This window comes from Mercenaria mercenaria, unplaced genomic scaffold, assembly GCF_021730395.1.
Source record: "Mercenaria mercenaria strain notata unplaced genomic scaffold, MADL_Memer_1 contig_1433, whole genome shotgun sequence".
NCBI classification, from domain to species: domain Eukaryota; kingdom Metazoa; phylum Mollusca; class Bivalvia; order Venerida; family Veneridae; genus Mercenaria; species Mercenaria mercenaria.
The window spans coordinates 6-20,388 of record NW_026459406.1 but is presented as its reverse complement, the minus strand read 5'-3'; the positions used below and the strand labels follow the sequence as shown (position 1 = coordinate 20,388).

The window sequence follows — 20,383 nt, the reverse complement described above, 5'->3', positions numbered from 1 at the left end:
TATTGTAATGCCTTAGTTTAACATTTAATCAATAATGAGCTAAAAAGTAATAAACGAGGTAGAGATATACAATATTATTCATTAGTGTTTAATATTTTGTAACGTAGGGTTACCTCTACAAAATTGCCAAGAAGGCACATTCTAATTTTACTAGTTTCTTTGACTCAATTATATCACGGACGAGAACAGATAATCAGAGTTTGATTGTCAAAGTCTTGATCTGACTCTTTGTTATATGTTTTCGCGACTTCAACTATTGTCATATTTCGACTACTGCAGAAAGATTTTATTCCTAAAATGTTCAATATTTGTTTCCTTAAAGTTTGTAAAATAGAATAAAAACATGAATTTATTTCTTAAAAAAAAAACATAACTGAGCATTACTTTAAGTTGCGACAAGCTATTTGTTCAATAGTGTGTTCCAATTTATGACCTGAAACTTCTTATGAAAAAAATGAATGTTTTATTTCAGGTAACGGCAGAATAGAATTTCAAGAATTCTACTCCTTTATGCAAGCAGAAATGTCAAAAATTAGTATGTGTGCTTTACTCGACGATATATTTTTATTAATTAGTTATCTGATGAACTTCGAAAGTTTTTTTTCTATTAATACAATACACTTTAATATAAATGTTTTCATAATATTTATTTACATTATACGTAACAGTAGTTTTAAGGCAATGTGTTATAAATAATTAATTCCCATTGGTTTAAAGTTACAATTTGGTTACCACAGGAGAAAATTAGACTCATTTAATTTTTTCGCACGAGCAAAATTATTGTATATAGCGCAAAGATGAAGCCTTGAACTTTATCTAACTTTATGGAAAAAATATGATAGATATTTTAGCTTTGCAAACGGTGTGATAATAATCAATATACTGTCTTTCTAATGTATATTTAATTTTCAAAATGAATTAAAAAAAACCCCAAAAAAACTGTTTTCTTTGCGCGCGTACTTTATGTTTTTTTTTCAACATGTTTTGATCCACTTTTTAATAATTTGAAATAAAATGTACAAAGCCAAATTATACAGTGAGTGAAAGTAAAAGTAGGATATTTGTACAAATGCAAGAACAATATGAGTTTTACTGCATTATTTTAAGATCGGGGTTGGAACCCACGACCCGGTGACAAGTAGATCTGCGCTTTCTCCTTTGAGCAAAGCAAGCGGGCTTGTGAAAAAATGTAGGCCATTTGGCGACTTTCCAGATGTGATGGTGGAGGAAGACCCTAGATACTCAGCCTTGCATTATTTCATTACGGACGGGCACCAGTGTAGAGGCCCCTATCTTCCGTAAGCCATAAGAATGACTCATTCGCATGATGATTTTAACACCCGAATGAGATTCGAACCTACATCGGTGAGGGGCAAGTCATTTGAATAGGCGACCTTAACTACAAAATCAATTCATCCAAAAATATATTATGATAATATATTAACTTTGTATACAGATCGTAGTTTTTCATGGTCGAATCATTCTTGAAAATGTAATGAAGCCTTCAGGAGGCATAAACATAGTTGACATGAACGCCATAAGCGATAAACAATAATCCTCCTATTTAGTTCCTCTCGGTTGTCTACGACTATAGCTTTAAGCATTTCTACGATTGTAGAAAACATTGAAATAACACGAACTAAGGCAATGCCTCAAAGCGAGCTCAAAGAAATCGGATTTATCTAAAAATATTATGCATCATCTATTTGTCACAAAGAAACAATTCACTAGTCACAAGATATTCAGAAGAACCTTTTCATTTGAAAAAGTCTACATTTAGTGTCACCATGCCTATAATAGTGAATATCATACGTTGCAAAATGTATGGGAAGCCGGTGTCACGGTGACGTCATTACCGCGTTCCTGTTTCTTTCTGCTTATTAATGATATTTTTTTTCCATTTTCTCGCCGATGCTTCATCTTTTAAATGCAAATAATATTTTTTTCAAACAACTGGAAATCATTCTTTCATTATTGTTGAGTGATGAATAATTTTTAGCAATTGAATAAAGTTCTGTATTCACTCCGGAAAGAAGTACTTCCTGTGAGCACCAATCCGCTAGGGTGCGCTTTTTTAAAACTTCCGACGAAACTTTTCAAATCCATCACCAAGTGTGAAAGTATACTTGCGTTACCGTAAAGCTCGATTCTCGAGCTCGTTAAAAGTTCTTTGACTTCGAATCATATGCTCCTCACCGATATTGCTCCGGATTCTTGTTTAAGGTATATAATTCTTCAGCTAAGGAAGCAATTCAGTCAGCTTATGGAAAGTGGATGGTACTACCCAGATGCCCAACCATGCCTGAAACAATGGCCGGAGAGGCATATTTGGCCTCTATGTGACCTTAATTCTGTCGGTTTGACCTTAACCGAACAAAACAAAACACATTCGGAAACTCAAGTCACGGACTTTAAGGCTGAAACAACAGGCAATAGTCCCGTTTAGAATTCATAAGAACTGTGGTCTATAAAATGCTGTTAGATGGACACAAAGTGATTTTGTTAAAGTAAATACGATTCTTTATAGGTGATGGCGACTTTGCGAATAAGGAGGAAGTTATACGATCAGCATTTAGAACATTTGACAAAGACGGAAATGGTTTCATTGACGCAAATGAATTTAGGTTTGTGTTGAAATTTATTACAACTTGAAGTAACGAAGTCAGAAATATGATGAGATGCATTTACCCACTTAAGTACATGTAGACAGATAAATCAAGCTTGAGGTGCAATACAAGAATAAAAGGGATACATAATTATATTTGATGACTTCATATCAAGAAAAGAACTAAAGAATGGAAAGAAGCATATCTGATTCCATTTCGTAATATGTTTTATCATGTTAACTCATTACTATGCTGAAAACAACTAATTCTGTCATTGCAACCAGCGGTGATCATGATCAGTCTGCATATTCGTGCAGCCTGATCAAGATCTGCATTGTTCGCTGTTCACTGTTGGTAAGAACCAAAATTTAGCAGGACAAGGGTGTACACTAACTAGATGCATATAATTAAATAAGCCGCGTCATAAGGAAACCAGCATAGTGCATTTTCGACATGCATCTGCGCAGTCTGGTCTGGATCCATGCTGTTCGCTTTCAAGGCCTATTGCAGTCAGTTAAACAGTATGGATCCTGACCAGACTGCGCGAATTCGAAGGCTTCTCTTACTATTTTAAAATGCCAAACAAAGGAAAAAGGGTGATCTCGTCAACAAAAGTTTCCTACCTTCGTTACCAATAGCGCTAAAGCGAATTTAGTGTTCAACGCCCGTTAATTATAGATATTTATAATCGAGGAAGTTTACTTCTAGTAAAACGTTACAAACACTTTTCGATTTTCATCGTAAAACATAGTAAAAACAACTAATTATCATGTGTTTCTGTAACACAGAGTCTGTCGGCAATTAAGTTTCATTCTTAAGAAGTATAACATTAATTTCCAGATTTCTTAAAAGAACCTTTTTCTGTTGTCGGACGATCTGGAAGTTAGTACATTTTAGTGAAGTCTCGCACGAGGGAAAATATATTTGATGCTTTCACTGCTTCACTGCTTTGATACAGTGAAAGTATTAATTGATTTACATGATTTGCACTGAAAAGCATGAAATAGATAGCTTTCATTGAACGCCTGTCTTTCGTGTTATAAATCTGATATAAATCTGATATGGAAATCTGACATAATTTTCAGAATGGCTATGAAGAAATTAGGAGAAAGATTAACAGATAATGAATTAGAAGATATGATGAAACAGACAGCTGTTGCCGGAGATGGTAAAGTAAACTATGAAGGTAGAATAAGCATAATGATTTACAACATTGCAATTTTTATTATAATGACATTCAACTTTTACTTAGAGTTCCTTTATCATTATATTATAACTTCAAGTGAATTATTCATAAGAATGTTATAAATGTATAATCAGAAATCATCGGGTCAGTTGAACAGAAAGCAAACAAACCTAGAATCTGATGCTGAAATGTATCTTTTGGCACTTTCCAATCAAAAATGTACGTTTGCGTGACATCACAGGTTCACATGGTTCACATGGCCACTTTTGTAAGGTGTTGCAAAATTTTCACAGTCGGACAAGATAGTATTACTTAATCATACTATTTTCTTAACTTTCACATCACTCATATTTTATTCGACTGATACGAGTGAACAAGTACATTTTATGTTGTTTTTTTTTAAATTAAATTTTGTATGATAGTTAGAACTGTAGGTCGCTAATTTTAGATAATCATTTTTTTTTATGAATTTCAGAACTTGTCAAGATATGGTGTGAAACCACATAAATCGTCAGTCATATGATGATAGTGTGTGTGAGGAAATATATGGCACTGTGGAATGTTGACAATAACATGGACCAATATTTTCATTAACTAAATTCTGCACAAGTCTTGGTCTCTACCAAACAATAAAAAAGGTTTTTGAGCGGATCTCAGCTGTTATATTAGTTTTATACGTTAAAGTACACGTTTGACAATTTAAGCTCAATGTGGTTTAAAACATATTTCATGTTGCATTCCTTTTTCATTAATCTATGATATAGCTGAGTGTTCTGATCGGCACCGACAATCAATTATTATTTGGTTGAACAATATCTATCTTTTATTTTTTACAAGACCCTTAGTGTTTAATTATATTACGCTGTTTTATTGCAAAGACAATCTTACATTTCACTCTTTAATTTTTCAGATTAAGTCTTTGTCCCGAGACAAACTCCGCCTAACTTTAGTCCTTTTTAAAATGTCACAATAGTGTTCTATTTCACGGCACTCCATTTTCAACTAAAGTATATTGTATAAAATGTCTTTTTGTCAGAAATGGAAGATGTCTCGAGAACGGTGTTTTTCTTGGCATATATTTCGACACCTTCGTTAAATATTTTTATAACCGATACATTTATTACTTGGTTCGCAAAACTCACCGGATGATATTAACCTATCGAGTTTCTACTACTCATTACTGGTTTCGCTCAAGTGTATTTGAAATGTTTATATTATTTAATGTTGGACTGTGAACACTGTTACAGAATACTATGCGATTTTGAATATATGTGTATACAAAACACAACATTGATCTTGTGGACTCACCGTTCAAAATGAAGTGATTTTGAATTATCAAGTCATTAGTACTTACATCAATGTAATTTCAAATGGATTTAAACGTTGAGGTCCACTTGAAACATTATGTAGTCAAATGTCTTGCAAATGTACATGTCTACTATCATTTAAAACGCATGTTAACGAAAACACATGTTGTATATTAAATACATACATTGATTTATTCTCAAAGGCTATGAATTTTGCACCTTAATACTACTTAATTTTGGTATCAGCTTTCGTTCCAAACGATGAATTGCATGTCCCGGGTTTTGTAACCGATGATGTTATTAATATATACTCTCTTGGCATTAGGATTTACCGAAGAATTTCCACGGTAAGCGTTCGATGTTAAAATGAAATGAGTGATGTTTTTGTTTTGTTATACCTGTGTCAGCACATACATTTTCAATGAAAGTAGTTCAGCAATATACAATACAAAAGGTGCAATATGGATTTATTTTCAGCCTGGTCATATTTACTTGTGAAATACAATCCAAATGTTGACAGGGTTTATGTAGTTATATAATGAATTATTATACCATACCTGTTATACCATGTTTATATATATACATATATATATAGTAATTCCTTTGAATAAAATTAAGTAAGCATAAAAATTATGAAACTTATATTTTGATTGGTTTTCAAATTCACTCGGAGTCTGCTTGATGGCGTCATATGCTTCAAAGGGATCTTCGTGTACTATTTTAGCAGTTATCGTAACTCAGTTTTAAATGTGTATTTTTGTTTCGGTACTAAACAAAAGGTACTAAATTCATTGGATATCACAAAATGTCTACGAATAACAGTCAAAAAAATGTCAAACTACAGAGTCATGTGTGTCTTGCAGAAAAAGATATTCAGTAGGAGGAAATTCATTTTGCAACATGTAGATTTAGTTATCATTCAGGCGAAATGTAATGGCAGAAAATGACATCTATACATTATATGCAAATTATGTCTCATGCGAATATTTGACAGGGAAAACTAACTCACCTTGAAATTTGATAAACGAGCTGCGGACATCGTTAGGCTGACATATGAACAGTGAGTAATTCCAACACATTAAAGAGGATGAAATGTATCGGTCAGTGAAAATAGGTAACCGTAGTCGTACTACATATGCATTGACCCTAAATGTTGTAAAATAATTTGTTTCCTCATTCAGCATATAAAGGATAAGACATGGGTCTTTTCATACTGATTTTATTAAAAGAACTGAATAAAATGATAAAATGCGATGCTATCAATTGTACCCAAATTCAATACGGAATGTCACAAATGTAATATACATTTTATCGCATTTTAGATTTTTCCTGTTGAAACATCAAAAAGTCATCTTTCTTTAAATTTTATATACAAGTCAAAGTGACCAACGTCTTCCATACTTAAGAAATAATTTATAGCAAAAGAGTGCTTAACAATATTTATGCACGATGGCCGGTTATAAGTCGGGCGTAATAATATCACGAGAACGTTTTTACATAATATTATATTCTAAACTAATGTGAGGCCCAATGTGTATAAATGGTAATTCTTGCATAAAAACTACTTTTTTCACTGGATCCGCCCATGTATAAACGGGAGAAAAATCGTGTGCAAACAAGACAATTCACGTGCTGTAATACATGATTTTTATTTTTGAAATGCTTTGCCAGGGATATATGTATGTATTTTTGCGCACACTGATATTTGGCATCTGCGTCTTGTTTCTTCCATAACAACCACTTCTTGTAGCATTATAGATACAATGTAATCCATAGTATGTTTAGCTGTATCTGTTTCCAACCCCAAACGTACTGCCCCATCAATGTACGCACTAGCTTCTCTTAGAGTTCACTCCCTTTACAAAGCGTCTGTTCAGTTATTGTAAATAACTGTGAATAAATAAGTATCGCGTGTAACTTGTGCTATTGTTCGTTTTTAGGTATTATATTTATGATTTTGGTAAGTATCAGTCGGTATGTTTTTATCTAATTTCTCGAAGAATTTATATAAACAGCTTGGAAACTTGACACTAAGTTCGTACTCATCCGTACTCCAACTGCGTGTCCGTACTCAATATAACTCGAATGTAAAGTTATTATTCTTGAAATTGTGATCGAGTCCACCAAATTGTGAAATGATATGAACAGTTATTGGTAGTTTTATGTTTGTAATAATGAGAGATAAAAAAAATCGCTTAAAAACCTTGAGAATGTGACTTTGATAGTGTTATTTATTTCCGGGCCCTGGATACGGATATTTAAAACATGTTTACCGTTTCCAAGAACAACTGGAATGGTAAATAAAAATGTACCGGAATCGTCAAGTCATCACATATGAAAACAATACATAAATCGTCGTGAAATATTTTTTTATGCAAGAATAGCGACAATACAGTTTGTTTTGTGTATTAACGTCTGCAGAAGCCCTTGGGATATGTTTGTGACCTCGACCTTCGGTCTCGGTCACAAACAATCCCGCGGGCTTCTGCAGACGTTAATACACAAAAAAAAACGTGTATTATCCCTACAATGGCGTTCAAACACGGTTTTGCTATGACTTATAAGTGAACGTAATGTATAATTAGATGAACGCGCAAATATGACATAAAATGAAGTTATATTTGATAAATTGTAACAACGATTTGTAAAAATCACTGAAAATTGTGTTAAAAAAGAACAACAGATGTTACAGAACGTAAAGCAAAAATATAAGCGTAATATTAAGATTTCCTAGATTTTGCTATTACCAGCCGGTTGATTGCACCGATCCAATACGACTTCATTAAAGACCTACTCAAAATTAGAGGTCAATGTATTGGCACCTATGCCCCCTCCCCCTCCCACAGAAAGGACAATGTACACACGAAACAAACATGCATCATCTCTCAAGCACCTCAACATCCAGTAATCTCCTCGCCGCCGAGCTTATGGGCCGCCATTCACGACAAGCGGGCGGCTTTATATTTGATGGAGTCGTACCCACGTACAGCATTTTCTAACCCTACTTCCATGGCGGCGATGAGCACTGTTGAAAACATCTCCATAAATAAACTGTAAAGACATGTGGGAGAAGTAGCTGATATATAGCAGAAACAGCACTTATCGCTGTGAATTTTCCTTGTTTATGGTACAGAATCAAAATTTCAAATTTGAATGAAAATATTCAGTTGTCACACAAAAATTAACAATTTGACAACAACAAACATTGCTGCATGAAAATGAGTGTGTATTGATTTTAATATAAAAGTTCATTAGTATATATAGAATGTTTTTTTTTGTGGTTGGGGGAGGTCTCTTGTTTCGTAAGAAATGAATAAAAATTAAAAAAATACAATGTACAGGATATTCAGAAATACTCGGGTACTAATAGATCGTTGTGGCCGCCATTTTTCAAAGGGACGTCATTTGATTTGCCTTTATCTTGTTGAATTTGTCCCGAATTACTTAAATGATTAAGTCTGAAAATGCATATTCACAAAACATGCTTCTGATTCAACACTTATCTGGTATTTAAGAAGTCCATAGTAAATGTTGTCCTCAAACTGCTTTGTTGAGCGCTATCATTCCCCGACTGATTTTATTTGAAATATGTATTTGACAATATCAAATACAGTTGAGTGTACTTTCATATTCACTTTATAGTTATCAGTTTTAGATCGGATTGCAAACTATTTTTTGATATCTGAAAATGGCACGGCTATGAATATTGTAAGTTTCATATAAGATCCTCTGAAAGCATTGGGCACAATCAAGCAAACAATTACTGTAACAACAATCTCTGTTTGATTTTTAAAGAACTATCAAAATTTTCGTTTGACATTAGAGTATTTTTTTTTTTTCGGCCGATGACTGTTATAGATGTAATCTTTACTTTAGGGATGAGCAGGCGCTCTGAGCTGTTTTGTCAGACAGCATATTCCGTTGTAAAAAGTGCAGAGTGCATGCACGTGTGCATTGACAAATGCGGTCGTGTATTTTAGTCCAAAGATACTTATTATTTAGTTTTGTTGTTGTTGTTGTTGTTACTGCTGCTGCTGTTTTCAATTGAAATGCTGGTTCCTTTTATGTATTTACTAATTAGAGTCAATGGCATTGTCGTGTTTCAAACAAATACGAAATTTCCTTTATCCTTGAAGTACTAGATTTATGTTAATATTCTATCATTTTATCGATTATTTATGGTTTATCAGGAAAATAAAGAAAATTTAACTTTTTGCTTTACATCAGCTCAGGAACTATTCCGAGACAGTGTTCTAACTATATTTTTTTTGTCATTTACAGTTGAGTTGTAAAATCATCCCGACTCACCAACTGCTTTTTTAATTATATTTAAAAAGAATAACAAAATATAAGATATGGCATAACAGGTATTATGATTAATATGATATAATGATTTTGTAGTACAGTATCTATTTTGTATACTTGCATTTCATGTTTTTTCAACATATTATACAACCGCAAGGTCTTGTTAAGAGAAACGCATAAGTACCTGAACATGGAAAAAGTACTTTAGCTAAATATAAGTAATATACCATTTTGTACGTTTTTTATTGATGACAAGAAAAACAATAACGGTTTCTGTATCTATTTCAACTTTGCTCTCAGCCCGCAATAGACCGTAGTTATACATATATACAAACTGGACAAATTAACGGGATATCATTATACTCTCACTACGGTACATGGAAACGTAAAAAGATCTCAGTTTATAATCTGTAAGCAAAAGTAATATGCGTAGTTTGATCTTAGGTTTTTATGTTTGTACTTCTCTTAAAGTTGCTTTTACACCCAGTCGGCTGGACATAGTTAGCAAAATAAATTATATAATGTCAAAAATGTTATCAATTAAAACACTTTATATGGGCTAAAACCATCAAGTTTGGCGTTGTGATCGTATATTATTTACCACACTTTCAACTGAGAGTAAAACAGAAAAGAATAGCCAAATGCTATATCATTGAAATATAAATTATTTTCTTCCCATAAGATGTGTCCCTGCAATACGAAAACAAGAGGACCATGATGGTCCTGAATCGCTCACCTGTTCCCACATGACCCAGTTTTGAGTATGACGTCGTTTTTTCTATTATTTGACATAGTGACCTAGTTTTTTTGAGCTCATGTGACCCAGTTTTGAATTTGATGTAGATATCATCAAGATAAAAATTCTGACCAATTTTCATGAAGACCCATTGGAAAATATGGCCTCTAGAGAGGTCACAAGTTTTTCTATCATTTGACTTATTGACCTAGTTTTCAATAGTACGTGACCCTGTTTTTGAACTGGACCTAGATATCATCAAGGTGAACATTCTCACTAATTTTCATGAAGATCTCATGAAAAATATGGCCTCTAGAGAGGTCACAAGGTTTTTCTATTTTTATACCTACTGGCCTAGTTTTTGACCGCATGTGACCCAGTTTCGAAACTGACCTAGAAACCATCAAGTTGAACATTCAGACCAATTTTCATGAAGATCTATTGAAAAATATGGCCTCTAGAGAGGTTAAAAGATTTTTCTAATTTTAGACCTACTGACCTAGTGTTTGACCGCAGTTGACCCAGTTTTAAACTTGACTAGATATCATCAAGATGAACATTCAGACCAACTTTCATACAGATCCCATAAAAAGTATTGCCTCTAGAGAGGTCACAAGGTTTTTCTATTATTAGACCTACTGACCTAGTTTTTGAAGGCACGTGACCCAGTTTCAAATTCGACCTAGATATCAGCAAGATGAACATTCTGACCAATTTTCATGAAGATCCATTCAAGGGTATGGCCTCTAGAGAGGTCACACTGTTTTCATATTTTAAGACCTACTGACCTAGTTTTGATCTCAGCTGACCCAGTTTCAAACTTGACCTATATATCATCAAGATAAACAGTCAGACAAACTTTCATACACATCCCATGAAAAATATGGCCTCTAGAGAGGTCACAAGGTTTTTACATTATTTGACCTACTGACCTACTTTTTGAAGGCACGTAATCCAGTTTCGAACTTGACATAGATATCACCATGATGAACATTCTAACCGATTTTTATGAAGATCCAAGTATGGCCTCTAGAGAGGTCACAAGGTTTTTCTATTTTTAGACCTACTTACCTAGTTTTTAACTGCACGTGACCCAGTTTCCAATTTGACCTAGATATTATCAAGATGAACATTCAGACCAAGTTTCATACAGATCCCATGAAAAATATGGCCTTTAGAGAGGTCACAAGGTTTTTCTATTATTTGACCTACTGACCTAGTTTTTGAGGGCACGTGACCCAGTTTCAAATCTGACCTAGATATCATCAAGTTGAACATTCTGACCAATTTTCATGAAGATCTTATGAAATATATGGCCTCTAGAGAGGTCACAATGTTTTTCTATTTTAAGACCTACTGTCCTAGTTTTTGACTGCACGTGACCCAGTTTCGAACTTGACCTAGATATCATCAAAGTGAACATTCTAACCAATTTTCATAAAGACCCCATGGAAAATGTGACCTCTAGAGTGGTCACTATATTTTTCTATTATTTGACCTACTGACCTAGGTTTTGTTGGCACGTAACCCAGTTTCAAACCTGAACTAGATATCATCAAGATAAACATTCTGACCAATTTTTATGAAGATCTTTTGAAATATATGGCCTCTAGAGAGGTCACAATGTTTTTCTATTTTTAGACCTACTGACCTAGTTTCTGACCGCACGTGACTCAGTTTCGAACTTGACCTAGATATCATCAAGATGAACATTCTGACTAATTTTCATAAAGACTCCATGAAAAATATGACCTCTAGAGTAGTCACAAGGTTTTTCTATTATTTGACCTACTGACCTAGTTTTTGATGGCACGTAACCCAGTTTCGAAACTGACTTAGATATCATCAAGGTGAACATCCTGACTAATTTTCATGAAGATCTTGTGAAATGTATGGCCTCTAGAGAGGTCACAAGGGTTTTCTATTTTTGGACCTACTGACCTAGTTTTTGACCGCACGTCACCCAGTTTCGAACTTGACCTAGATATCATCAGGGTAAACATTCTGACCAATTTTCATAAAGACCCCATGAAAAATGTGACCTCTAGAGTGGTCAGAAGCAAAAGTTTACGCACGGACGCACGCACGCACGGACGGACGGACGGACGACGGACGCTGCGCGATCACAAAAGCTCACCTTGTCACTTTGTGACAGGTGAGCTAAAAATATATCCTGTCTTCGTTCTCATTAGCTTTAGAAAAAGACTATTTTGTTTTCATTTGTTTGACGCAACTCAGTAATCTAGTCTGTTTTTCAGACACAGAGTGTGTTTCAGAATAGTGCAATAGTGTAGGGGTAACTTTTCGTGTTATAACGCCTGCAGAATCCCGAGGGATTGGTTGGTGCCCGAGCCCGTAGGGCGCGGTTACCAACGTATCCCGAGGGATTCTGGGGATGTTATTACACGAAAATAACATGCGCTAACGCTATTCTAGCATACAATGCGAGAAAAAAAAGAATAAATGAATACATTATCCCTCAACGTTGTTTAATTTCCATGAAACGCGCGGGAATATCACAGTGTATTTTTCACGATGACGTCATTTCCATTTGAATTATCCGTTTTGGGGCCGTAGTAGCGGCCGCCATGCTGTAAACAACTCGTATTGTAGCAGCAGGAGCCATTGAGTATTTCCGTGGTCCGCTAAAATAGGTTCTCTCCGATTTTTCCATCCTCAGATTATGTGTGTTTCAGTTGATTAGCTTCCGATGTAAAATAGTAATGAGCTTTCCATTTGTTCACGATGAAAGTAATGGCATCATGCCAGTGAAACTTGAAATATCAAAAATCTAATGCTGTTTAAAATATTTGTTAACATTAGATACCAAGAAAATGAGGTTGATAGGGAACGCTTATCTGTTAATATGAGGGTTGTGTCCATTCTTTTTCTTTTACCACATGTGTTATGGATTGAGCTGTTAAGAAAACAGTATACACCGGAACTGAAATTTACTTTCGAAAATCTTTCGGAATTTAGTTGCCGGAAATTTATCATGTTCACTACGGTGTGTTTTAAAATATGTCCATCTAATTATGAATTAAGCTGTTGTTATAAATTTTCCTGTTACCAGCTACCAATTGTTTCCTAATAGACTTCAATTATAACATCGTGGCAAGTACGACCTTCCATAATTCTAAACAACCCTATATATCTAATCATAATTTTAAAGTGAACTCGTGGATTCTAGTTTATACATTATTTATTTAAGGTCGGTTGTGAAAGAAGTTCTGCAACATATATTTATCACTTTCAACACCTCAGTCTTGATGTAATCTACCGCCACGAGGGTATGAGAGAAGAGGCCAGTTTCCCTTCTTTAATAGGAACATTTGGTACCATTTTATATATCTTTTGTATGACGCGGCCGGGGATTGAACCCACGACCTCGGGCACTTGAGGCTTACGCTCTATTTCTAGACTGTCGAGGCGGTTGACCTCTGTTCTATAAAGTTTTATGTGCAACTAGGTAAAAGGATATACGCCTACAGCTATTTTTTCCCATTGTTTCTAAACAGATGGCAATCTATTACAGATATAGAAAATGATTAAACAGTGCTGTTTACGAGCGTGAACCTACGTACGTTTACGAACTACGACCTTGAGCCTAGGATTATGACTATGAACCTTAGTATGCGGACTTAATGTGTATGGCAATTGTCCAATAATTACGTGAACCCAGGTTCACAGTAAAAAGATAGGATTAACAATCGATAAAATAGGCGTTTCGAACGTAAAAGCAGGTTAACGTATTATTTCGATCGAAATCATTGGATAACGTCGTAAACCATAGTTCACGCTCGTAAATGTAGGTTCACGTTCATCAATCCAAATTTACGGTCCTAGACATAGGTTCACGTTCGTAAACTATTGTTCGTGCTCGTGAATCCCGACTCATGAACATAAACATAAGATAACGACCGAAACTAATAGTCCAAGAGAAACCTACTTATTAAACTTAAACCATGGAAAATGATTGATATACTTGAATATTTAGGACCACAAACTTGGGTATAAGAGCGCGAACCTAGGATTACGTTCGATAGACTAGGTTTCTCGATCAAATCTATGATTTTCGGTCGTAAACATAGGTTCACGTTTGTAAATTATTGCTCACGTTCGTAAACATGCGTGCAAGAGCCTTAACTATTGTTTACGCCCGTTAGACTATGTTTTCGCTCTAAAATGTAGGTACTCGTTCATCCTATTTTTTCGACCAATTACGTAATTTCTGGATAATTGTCCATAGCTTTTTGACGTGATCCTTGGTTTACAAGGGTGAATCTATATTCACGGCCGTTGGGTTGAACAAAACTAATTATCAGATTTTCGGACCTTAACCTAACTTAACGAGCGTAAGCATGTGCCTTGTCTGTTTGTTCCACACATCTCCATAAACAATCCAAAAATAAGCAATGCCTGCGTGTCTTTTTGAAAACATTCTTACACTCTTGCAAACGTGTCTTAGATCGCGCATTCATGTAGATGAGTCATCCATGAATGACCCATATAAAGAGATTAGCTATGCACGGATGTAGCACTTCCAGTCAAATTGATTTCTTCTTTTTTGGTCGTTTCGTGGGGATTCGGTTTTATTTCGGTTCTGACATTTGTTTATTGTCATCTTCGTAAACTGATTGTTGGCATTAATCATTAGCTAGAGCTAGCGTTTTCTTATTTATTTCTTTGACGTGAAGAAAATGTTTATTTGGCTACGATGCTGGAATTTTACGAGAATTGACTGAAGTGGGGATATTCAATATGATCTCTGTCACAGCAACGTTTGTTTGCGTTGCTGTTTACCGCTAAGAGTAGACAATCCATACTGCAAGACAACTAGCGGTATGATTACCTCCCATTAAGCGTATACTGCAATCACAGAAAACTATAAGATTATGATATCCATACGGTACCCTACCGAAACTAAGTAAAGACTACTCAACACTGGGTATGGCCTCGTTTTATCTGACGCGTGAGTCATAGTTGGTTAAACATTATTGCTCCTTCTCGTGAGAAGGAACACTTATGGTGACGCAAGTATACTTTCACACTTGGTAATGGATTTGAAAAGTTTCGTCGGAAAGCGCACCCTAGCGGACCTAGTGCTCACAGGAAATACTTCTTTCCGGAGTGAATACAGAACTTTATTCCATTGCTACAATATATTCATCATTCAACAATAATGAAAGAATGATTTCCAGTTGTTTGAAAAAAATATTATTTTCATTTAAAATATCAAGCATCGGCCAGAAAATGGAAAAAAATCTGTCATTATTAAGCAGAAAGAAACGGTAACGGGGTAATAACGTCACCGTGACACCGGCTTCCAATAAATTTTGCAACGTATGATATTCACTGTTATAGGTATTGTGACACTAAATGTAGACTGTTTCAAGTGAATATGTTCTCCTGAATTCTTGAGTTGTAAATAGTTTCTTTGTGACAAACAAATGATGCATAATATTTTTAGCTAAAAAAGGGTGTCATCAAAGGCACCGGTATTCAGGTAGGGCGCCGCCATCTTGGGCTCATACATATTCATTACAAATAGCCTTTTTGCCAATGTGTGTTTACGCATCTTTAAGTAAATCTTTAGACCTTCAACAAACAATGTTATAGAGTAAATCATATAACTCCTAAATATAACTTCTCTTTAGGAAGAATCGAAATTATTTAATTGAATATGCTTCATCTAAAGATAAACTCCCGCCAAAAATAGCATCATTCTGCAATTGTTTTGCTTGGTTTTATTCTTTGCTTCCAAAGGATGTTTTTATAGATTTCATTTAATATCAACTATGTTATTTTGACGTTAAGTATAACTATTAAAACATACTATACCTATAATGTAGTTCGAGATTTGTTCGCTAAAATGTTTACCCTCTACACACCGGCACCGTTTTTACAACATTTCAAATACTTCCCTCGATATTATCCAGAACTGTATAATGCATTTTTTCACTTCATTTAGCTATATCTTTTTCAAACTTTGTTATTTTTTTAGTTTAGTTAAGTTGTTTTATAAGAATCAAGCCGTAAACATTTTGTAAGCATTTTTTTTCAAACAGATCAGATTGTAATGGTACCGGTTCGTATATAACCCTTTTTTTTCAGTTAAATTTAATGGTTACAGAGGGTATTAGTTCGTTTTGGAGTTGGATGTATCATTCATGCGATGCAATTAACGGGTGTTTGGCAGCACTTTTTTGTGTCAATGTATAGCTGTCAAACTTTAAGCATACAAAGAGGCAAACATACGGCCAATTTCCGATCTTTGCCACTAGGGAATGACTCGGCAGAGGATTCCCGCTGTTTTGATAGAATGATGGTCTGTCCTTCGGGATCATTGATTTCAATTCATTTAGATTTGAAGATTGAATACTGCTTAAGCCGGTGCTAGGGGGCGTGAGCAGTGTTGCATTTTCCATTACTGCTCATGAACAGAATTAATCAAACAGAGTCTGCAATTTTCACTTTTTGTATTGTTCTCGGTGCTTCCGAGGGATCTACTTTTCAGCTTATATTTATTATTTATTGTCCGCTGATATAGCATTTAAGTAGAAGGTGTTTAGTTATCATTATAAGTTAGATTTATGTTTATTTGAAATCACTTTTAAATTAGATGTTTTCAAATAGATAAGAATGCGCGTAAACTAAAAAACACATTTTTGGTAACGGGTTTATCCCATTACCAATGTTAAAGTGTATTTCTGACAATCATAGCATGCTTGTTTTATTCTAAATCACATGCAAATGATGTTCATGTGCTACTCAAAATAGACCCATTCATGAACAATGCAGATGAATTATCAATGACAAAGCAGTTCTTATTCAACATGTATTCACTCACACTGACCATTTAGATTATACAAGTCAAATGGTTTATCGCGGCCAGAAATATGTACATACCGGACAGAAGTTGCAAAATTGTCATTTGTGAAGGAAAGAAGCGTTTACCATAATGTCCAGTACTGGACAGTACTGGACAGGTATAGTGACATACGTTTAAGATATCATGCTTTCTGTATATGCAGGTAAACTTGTGTTTGGTTAAATTTCAACAGAGCACAATTGTCTGAACACTGTACAAACTCATTACTGTCTTTTTCAGGCAAGGGTGGAAAAAAGTGGTAGACAATGAAAGCAGTAACATTTTTATTAAAAAAGAATAAACAATGAGACAAACATTTCCAACATCTTTGGACGGTTCAAAAATCCCATGTTAAATATTCGATAAAGCCCGAAACGCGTGAAAATGTTCCGAATGTAAATCGGGGGAAGTAGGCGCTCTATGTATAGAGTTAGATTATGCGTCTTGATACTGCACCAGAGGGGTCGGTCAATTGTGGGTTATTGGTTACACTGGGCGAGTGTACTTACTTATTACTTGAGGATGAAAAAAAAAACGTATTTTAATTGTAGCTCTTAAACAAGGGTTGCGGTTGAACTACAAAAAGTACAACAACAGTTAATTCACAACAAATCGTACGGTATTTTTTTTATAATCAATAGAATCTAGTCGTATTTACGCTTATGAGACCTGTTTCACCCATAAGTAAAGAATTCACAGGTCCATCATGAAATATTTTCCCCAGCGCGCATATACTTCACCTATTCCATATGATCGCGATCAATAAATCTATCAATGATAAGGTATTCCAGCCCATAGTTACATCACAAGCTGGTTCAGGCTGAGTTCGATCATCTTAAATATGAGGCACATTAAATTTTATTTGTTTCACATTCATGTATATTCATAGACTGGCATCTAAACAGAAAATAAATCTACCAAAAAAACTCGCAACCATCGGATTTTCAAGGCTTTGATTTATTCTTGTTTATTAAACATCTGTATCAGGTCCCTTAAAAAGAATATTTAATATGCACTAGGAGGAACCTTTTGGTAACCTAGATCTTGTAGTTAACACATTTTCATTCACCGAGTTATTTTCATAAATGTGTAACCAAAAACCAGATTGATTTTGATGACAGATAACGTGTCTGTCATATTAATTAGATAAAAACATAGGGACACATTATAATTAAGTGTTCGAAAAGCTATTTCTTATTTAGAAGATAATTCTTTTAAACGTTACGTATTTCAGTAGTGGAACAGAAACTTAAAGTTATATCTTAACGGTGGATGAAAAGAAAATGTTGAGCCCCGCTATCATAAAGTTTGTACATTATACAGTGCTTTAAAGAATATTGGATTTTTGTGAGGACAAATATAGAACATCAACACATTATAGAAAGGAAGAATTGTTTTAAATAAAAAATAAACAGCATTTCAAAGAATTACAGTATTCTGCAACCCATTGTCAATGTACTCACATAATTTTATATTGAATTACGGAAAGGGACTGAATGAAAGAACAACACTTCTAGACAGTTTATCGCCTTTATAAACTTACCATTTAAAAAAAAAAGCTTTTGATGCATTTGCAACAATTTCACAGTGCTTAAACTTTACATAATTAGGTGAAACGTCGTTTTTGACTATTGTTTACTTTTATTTCTTCACAAATGCCATTCTTTTGTGAAGGGGAAACCTCCTTTGAAATATTATAAGTATCAAATGCTACGGGACTGACCTGTAAAATATGTATTGTAAAGCTGTTGTTCGTTAAATAAAAGATATGAGCCGCACCATGAGAAACTATCATAATGCCTTCGCGAACAGCATGAATTCAGACCATCCTGCGCATCCGCGTAGCCTGGTCAGGATCCATGCTGTTCGCTAACGGTTTCTCTAATTGCAATAGGGTTTGAAAGCAAACAGTATGGATCCTGACCAGACTGAATCCATGCTGGTCGCAAACGCACTATGTTGGTTTTCTCATGGCGCGGCTCATAAGTGGTTTTTGTACATACACGCCACTTCTAAACATAAAGTGGATTGATAAAGTTATGTTGAAGGGGTTTTTCGTTTATCAGATATGTCTGTGTTTTGATGATAAACAAACAGGTGTAATAAGATTTAAACAATAATACCAAATACTTAACAGATACAACAAATAATCTTAGACTTTTGTAAAGACATGGGCTATATTCAACTTTACTGGAATGGTATTTCTGCACGTAAATCTCATGTGATGGAAGGCTTTCATGTAAAGGTCGTAGAAGCAATGGGGTCTAACCACTTCCACTTAAAGTGTGACGGCCAACATACTAGTAACCTATATCATGTGATATTTAGGTCATCTGAATACGTTCCGGAAAAGTATTAATAAGTTTGACAGACTCCCGCCATTTTCCTTCCATTTTGTAATCACCACTATGCCAATACAGACCAAGTAATAATTAAAAGTCGCTGGCTTGACGAAATCTTGCCCCTCGCCGTTATTAGTTCAAAATCGTTTTTATTTGTAGAATCTTTCATCAGAAAGAGTTAACTCCATTCCGGAATCAGAACGACATAGTAAACTCCCTTTTGATGATCTGTAGGAAAAGTTCGAAACTGGGTTATGAGGGGTAAAAAACTAGGTCGCCATGTCAAATGAAAGGAAAAGCTTGTTAACACTCATGATGCCACATTTATGATCCTAACGTCATGAAACTTGGTTGGAATGTTTGTCGTGAGATCATTAGGCTAAGTTAACAATTGGGTCTTGTGGGGTCAAAAACGAGTTCAAATGATTACTAGTAAATTACATGAAAACCTTATTAACACTATAGAGGCCACATTTATGATCCTATCTTCATGGAATTTGGTCAATTTTTCTTTTGATTGTGGATAACCACCCAAATCACAGATACATGGAATATATCCACAGGCGCAAAAGAACTCAGATCAAATATACATGGAATACATCCGAAAGCACATGTGGATACTTACAGGGACACAGATAACAGATACGTGGAAAACATTCACAGGCGGGTGTGGATACTAGTACTTATACGAACGCAGATCACAAATACGTGGACTACATCAGTAAGCGCGTGCGGATACGTACATAGAATACATCCACAAGCACGTGCGGATACGTACATAGAATACATCCACAAACACGTGTGGATACGTACATAGAATACATCCACAAACACGCGTGGATACGTACATAGAATACATCCACAAACACGTGTAGATACGTACATAGAATACATCCGCAAACACGTGTGGATACGTAGACGGACTCGGATCACAGTTACATAGAATAGCCGACTATTCGGGTTACAGATTTTGAATGATGCTTTTTCTCTCACCCGAAAGGTTATGGACATTGAAGCGTTGTTCATCCCA

General features: G+C 34.8%; 1 protein-coding gene across 1 annotated transcript; it reads left to right on the top strand.

Annotated features, from left to right (window-relative positions):
* Window positions 1–472: 472 nt before the first annotated feature.
* On the top strand, window positions 473–20,074 carry LOC128551642 (uncharacterized; the record flags this gene model as incomplete). Its single annotated transcript, XM_053532542.1, has 4 exons — window positions 473–535; window positions 2,528–2,624; window positions 3,692–3,792; window positions 19,917–20,074. Coding segments are annotated over 4 exons (419 nt in total), but the record flags the coding sequence as incomplete, so codon positions are not given.
* Window positions 20,075–20,383: the final 309 nt, after the last annotated feature.